Genomic DNA, 6,280 nt, shown 5'->3' with positions numbered 1-6,280 from the left:
GACGAGCGGGGCAGCTAGATCTTTACGGGATCGGGGCAGAAGCCAGCTTCATCTGAGGCAAGGTCGACTAGCGTGTTAGACCGTGTGGGTAAGAAGCTATGTGAGCACGACCTCAGGCTCAAGTTAGAGAATTGCAAGAAAGAGAGAGAAGGAAAGGATTCCAATGATCAGAGAACCCCAAAAGAAGGGCGTGCGGCGACCCCTCCAAAAAAACGTTAGTACACCCCGCCCAGAAGGAAGAAGCGACATAGACGTAGAAACAATAATGAAGAGGAGTCGCAAGTGCGAGCTAGAGTAAGGGGGAGCCATGATCGACCTCAGGTCTCTCACCACTCGAATAATGTAAACGGTGACAGGGAAGGAAAAATTGTTAGTGTGGGAGACCTAAGGAGGATCTTAGACCAAATGGAGCGAGAGAAGAAGGGACCTCCAACCTCGACGGCTCCTTCTCCGTTCACGGATGCTATTCGATCATCCCCCTTACCTCGAGTATTCAGGCACAACCCTGATCTTCTATTCAATGGTGAAGCCGAGCCGGCGGAATATCTTATACATTTCAACACTGAGATGGAAGTCTACCAGGTGCCGGATTCGACCCGCTGCAGACTCTTCGTGGCGTCACTCAGAGGTGGTTCCCAACAATGGTTCTCCAAGTTGGGACTTGCTAGCATAAGGACATGGTGACAATTGGAGGACTTGTTCGTTAGACAATTTCAGTCCACCCTCCACTACTCACCTCTTGTGGCTACGCTAGCCAACATCAAGCAAAGGGAGGGGGAGCCCCTGGCAGAGTACTTTCATCGGTTCAACGCCGAAGTTCCCAAGGTAAGGGGCGCCAGCAAGGAGACCGTCAAGAACTTCTTGATTGCAGGGTTGAAGGAAGGGTCAAAATTTTGGAAGAGCCTCCAGGAAAGTGAGCCAAGAACCTTGGCCGAATTCTATGAGCAAAACGAACCCTTTAAGATAGTGGAGAAGTCGATGAGGGAACTGAAAATCAGCGAGAACTACAGAGACAAGAGGGACCGATCCTCGAGCCCTGACGAGAGGAGGAAAACATATCGCCGTAGTTCGAGCCCAAAAAAGTCCACCCGGGGCAATGAGACCGCCAAAGATTCGGGAAGATCTTATACAAGCAAATGGCAGACACATACCCCTCCGGTAGCCTCTATCGACCATATATAAGCTATCTATGCTAGAAAGGGGGTATTTAGGAAGGCGTCTCCTCTCACAAACTACAACAAAAGGGATACCTCAAAGTATTGTGCATACCACGAGGCCACGGGGCATGATACGGCTGATTGCAAGTAATTGAAAGATGAAATTGAGACACTGATAAGACAAGGGAAGCTTACTGAGTGGGTTGTCAAGGAGGTTCGGAAGCACAGGGCTGATTATCATACGGTCCCTCCTCCACCCCCAGAGGACAAAGAAAGGATACCTCAGGCCGGAAGCATTCATATTATTCTAGGCGGGTCTCATATTGGCGGAGACAGCCAGGAAGGCGATGGACAGATATGCCCGAAAAGCAAAGGACAAGCCCCTCACCAACGTCAACCATCTGAGCCAAAGGCCCCCGGAGCTCTTTAAAAATGAGATTGATGACATCAGTGTTTAGGGAGAACGATGCCAAATGGGTGCATTACCCTCATACGGATGCCATGGTCATAAAAATGAAGATTGGAACGGTGAATATTCACCGAGCAATGGTGGATACCGGGAGCTCGGCTAACATTTTGACTTATGATGCCTACAAGAAGCTAGGATTGCTGGATAGAGAATTAACCTCGAAAGGTGGACACCTGTACGGGTTCACGGGAAACTCGATCGGAGTAAAAGGGACAATTTGGCTCCCGGTGACCTTAGGGGAAGAGCCATATGTGGCCACCCAAATCGCTATATTTACAGTTGTAGATCAGCCTTGTGCCTACAATGTTATAGTGGGTAGGCCCCTTATGAGGGCAATGAGGATGGTGACCTCGATCCATCACATGACAGTAAAATTCCCAACCCCCATGGGGTAGGCATCTTGAAGAGCTGTCAATATGAATCAAGGGTCTGCTACAACCAGGCACTCAGAGCAGCCGCGTCAGGAAATTCATCAAAGGAGACGATCGAACCGAGTGAAGGAGATGTCCTCATGGAAGAGGCAGAGGGCAGGAAGAGACTACGTCCTGAGGGACCCTAGACTTGTAACTTGATTTCAATCGAGGAATTGCCCGAGAACTATTTCGAGCATATGGGGATTTAGGTGGAACCACGCCCAGGGGCCTTGCTGATGGAAGCCTCTCAGCCCATCATGTCGGTACAGGAAGGGATTGTAGAAGAGGCAAGTGATGAAGAAGAGAGCCCAAAATAAATCACTGCAAGACTCAGGAAAAGGAAGTGAGCACGCGAAGAAACAACAACTACGGATCTGCCCAATAGAATCACTCGTACGGTCACTATGACCTCTGAACGTTTAGGTAAATCCGGTTCGAGCTCACCAGCCCGAGTTCGAGGATCCGGAAGGTTTGACTGTTACGACCGGCATTTTATGTAATATTATTTGTGAATTTGGTATAATATTAAGTCAAATGAAAATATATTCAATGATTGTACGTTTGTGTGAGTGAAAATTTCTGCATTATAAATTTGCTTTGGGTAGTATATGATTTTTCAAAGCAAGAGTTTATTTAATTTCTTTATTTTTGATTTATAAGGAATATTCTAAGCTTTGGAAAAATCTTCTTTTAAAAGGCATTTTGTTCACAAATTTTGAAAATGATTTTATAAAGTCTCTAAAAATACAAGTTAATTTATGGTATAAATTTTATAATTTTTGAATTTTGTATTTTATTTTATAAAAATAAATCATTATAAATTTTAGTTGTCATATTTATCAAATTACATGAATAACCTTGCATGCAAACTCTCTTCTATTTAATCAAAGGGCAAAGAAGACATTCTCAACCCCACTAACTCACATTTTGCTAACCAATTTACCCCTTTACCCTTGCATGCAAATCTACCTAACTATATTGGAGGGTTACTCTTGTAAAATCTCAAACCCAGTCACATTATAGTCAAATCAATGCATAAAAACAAGTCCAAGAAGTGATCATCACCTCACTTCACCCCACCACTTCACTCTCTTCTCCCTCCCTCCTCCCTCACCTCTCGGTTTTTCCCCTCCCCTCTCGGCAACCACCAAAACCGAGCCCCATCCCCTTCTTTCTTCAACTCTCACTCAAACAATCATCTTATATCCAAGTAATTTTACTCCCTATATGTTATTCTTATATATATTTCAAAAGTTTAGAGTGAAAAACCTATGTTTTGACCTTGCATGGTGATGTTTTTGTTAAACTCAAAGTGAACCTCCTTGATTCTTGTGAATCTAAGGCTTTCACCATGAGATATAGTATCATACGGTCAAGAATGGCTAGACATAAGAGTGTTACACTTATGAAATATTGTTCTTACCCTAATCCATTCGGCCATGACTTGATAGGAGCCGAATGGATGGTGTTTTGTTGCCTTGTTGCATTTTTGTGTATTTTGTGATGATAACGTGAATTTTATAGTAAAAGCTTGATAAAACCCTTTTTCATGCTAGTTGATCATTTAGTTGTAATCCATGTTAGGCTTGCATGTTGAATTATGATAAAACTTTATTTGAAAATCATGTTGCTTTGGCTTGAAAGATCTGAAAGCATGCATGCATGTAAATCACTTTTGATTTTTTTTGGAAGTTTTGATCATTTAGATTCATGTTGTTAGTGAGCCTTAATTTCAGTAGGAATAATGTATTAATATTGATTTATACTTCTTATTGCATGGTAATAATTCGTGGTTATCTATTATAAAAAAAATATATATCTTGTTGCTTCAAGAGCCTAAAGGTTTGTGATTTGTAAAGAGTAGTCTCTTTTGTTTTGCCATAGTTGCACCTTAGGTAAGGATGATCTCACCAAGGTTATTTTGAGAAAAAGGGAGTTAGTTCAGTAGAATACCATGTATAAGTCTTTGTTTAAGTTTTGAGTTGTTGTTAGATAGGTTTGTCAAGTCAAAGCCTTGGAAAAATGAGAGTTATAGTTTCTGCAGAAAAAATCAGTTTAGTACCCTGAGGTTTAGAGTGAGTTTTGACCATGTCATTGATGTGCACTTTGAGGCCCAAGCTACCAGAAGTTATTATGGGAAGTATATAATAGGTTTTAGGTGTTGGTTGGAGGTTTGCATGTCATTTGGTTAGGTGCACAAGTAGAATAACAAAATCTGTCCAGCAGGGGACAGTTTTGTTGCAACTTAGAAATAGGGAGATTTGGCCATATCATGGGTAGGCCCTCATTAGACCCAATTGGGCCTTAGTTAGAGGGTATGTCAGAGAAGTTTTTCCAACCATAGTTTATAGGATATGAGCTAGAACCATGTGTCACAAGATAATTCAAGTCAGGGCATTTTCTGCCCAGAAAAATAGGGGAACCTTGGACTTTTAGCTTAGGCCCAAGAAGGCCCAAGCCAGGCCTTTGAGCCACATCAAGCTTGTGAGATGCCCTTAGGTCAGGAGAGTCTTGTGTAAAAATTTTGAAGAAAAACTTGTAGTTTAAGAGTGTCTAATGCACTCAAGAAACCTTAGTTACCATTCTGAAATTTGCACCAGTGAGCACTTTCACTTATCACATAGCTTTAGAACACTTAGAAGTGAGTATTAGGTCGACCACCATAGTTGTAAGATAGTATAAGGTCAGTAGAGCAAAAGGCACAAGTGAGGGTCAATAGGTTTTGGATAATTTAGGAAAGGCACATTGAGTTAGGAAGCCCAAATTTGAAGACTTTGTTTAGTTAGCGACCAAGTGACTTAAGTGGTGAGTCGAGATCATCCAAGCCTAGTGTGGCATTATGGTGTATATGATGTTATTTGGTATTAATATACGATATGTGATTATGTGGCTACGTGTGTACATTTGAAAATATAATGGTGGATATGAATTAAGTGCGTATAGGCCTAAGTGCCATCCATGTTTAATTCCGGGTTGTAAATAGGTTAAGATGGTAAGAATATATTATAATGAGGATTATTATTATTTATGTAGGATCTCGAGATGAGGGAAAACTTGCCATAAAAGTCGAGTGATGCTCCATTTGTTGCTCCTACCAGTTAGACCAGACCAGTCTATCTCAAGGCAAGTGATTCAACTTGACCTTCGTATTTACTGTAAACAGTTCATATATATATCGATGCAATTATCCTGAGTCATTTTGATATATTTAAATCAAGCGTATCTTTTGTTTATCTTTGAGTTACATAGAGATGCCATGAACCCTCGAGTACGTATTGCAAGTAGTTCAAAAGTCTTTCATGATAGTTTAATGCCATGATAAAATAGAGATTTGTTATAATACTTTATTGATCCTTTTGATTATCATGCTATTGATCCCTGAGAAATCTTGATATTGCACCCTGATGCTTTGATTCAACTCTTGAAATAACCTCGATAGAAACTTTATCTTGATACCTAAAAGCCAATCATTTCTTAAATTCATTCATGATTGTTTGATAACCCTATCCTTACCCTAAAGCTTGATACCCTGTTATATCTTGAGCTGATGATCACTTTCTTTATATTTTAACACCTCTATCCTATTGGAACCAGTGATGCTTATCTTCTTGATGTTCTAATACCTATACCTTGTCTACAACCATTGCTTTAAGCCTAGTTTGGAATTACTCTTTCATATTATCCAATAGCCTTGCTCAATTTCCTTGTCAAAGTTCTTGTTTATGGAAACCTCTCAATTACCCTAATATAGTAAAGTCTAGTGGATCATGGCCCTGAGATTTAGTGTCATATTTCCAGTGTTTCAAGTTGATCTATAATCCCTTGATAAAAATGATTACAGTCGAAAGAGATTTTGTCATAAATCGGCATCAGTTTTTAAAATGATTAAAATGTGGATTTTTCAGTCCCAAAGGGGGATAAATGTTTTCTTTGAATGGTGGATCTGGACTGAGACGCGAGTCCTTTCCACACTTATATTAGGCTTAAAAGTTGCCTAGGGATTCCCAATAATGTTTTAGAACCCAGCGAGGTTCGGGATTACTTCGCGGCTGATCACCGGCTGTAATCCGTAGCGTCATAAAATGATTTTGATTAAGAATGATTTTAAAATTGTTTTGATGCAAGTATAATGATGCCAACTCACTTAAGTTTTATCTCTCGTTATCATTGATTATGTCTTTCCATTGTCATTCCTAAAGGTATATCTCGATTTATGTTTTGCGTTGTACTGTTAGCACTTG

The 6,280-nt window shown here is 40.6% G+C and overlaps 1 protein-coding gene across 1 annotated transcript; it reads left to right on the top strand.

Moving 5' to 3' along the window:
• Nucleotides 1-1,589: 1,589 nt before the first annotated feature.
• LOC141714943 (uncharacterized) lies at nucleotides 1,590-2,185 on the top strand. Its single transcript, XM_074518437.1, has 2 exons — nucleotides 1,590-1,970; nucleotides 2,069-2,185. The coding sequence occupies exons 1-2, from the start codon at nucleotides 1,590-1,592 to the stop codon at nucleotides 2,183-2,185; spliced, it is 498 nt and encodes a 165-aa protein (XP_074374538.1).
• The last annotated feature ends 4,095 nt before the right edge of the window (nucleotides 2,186-6,280 follow it).

Source organism: Apium graveolens, chromosome 3, assembly GCF_009905375.1.
Source record: "Apium graveolens cultivar Ventura chromosome 3, ASM990537v1, whole genome shotgun sequence".
In the NCBI taxonomy this organism is placed as follows: Eukaryota; Viridiplantae; Streptophyta; class Magnoliopsida; order Apiales; family Apiaceae; genus Apium; species Apium graveolens.
The sequence above is the reverse complement of the archived record's forward strand: the minus strand, read 5'-3'. Positions and strand labels throughout refer to the sequence as shown.

What these genes read in the sequence shown, in the direction of transcription:
- LOC141714943 (XM_074518437.1), top strand. Translation starts at nt 1,590, where the DNA reads ATGAGATTGATGACATCAGTGTTTAGGGAGAACGATGCCAAATGGGTG. An exon ending in TTATGAGGGCAATGAGGATG is followed by an intron (nt 1,971 to 2,068) that starts GTGACCTCGATC and finishes TGCTACAACCAG; the next exon opens with GCACTCAGAGCAGCCGCGTC.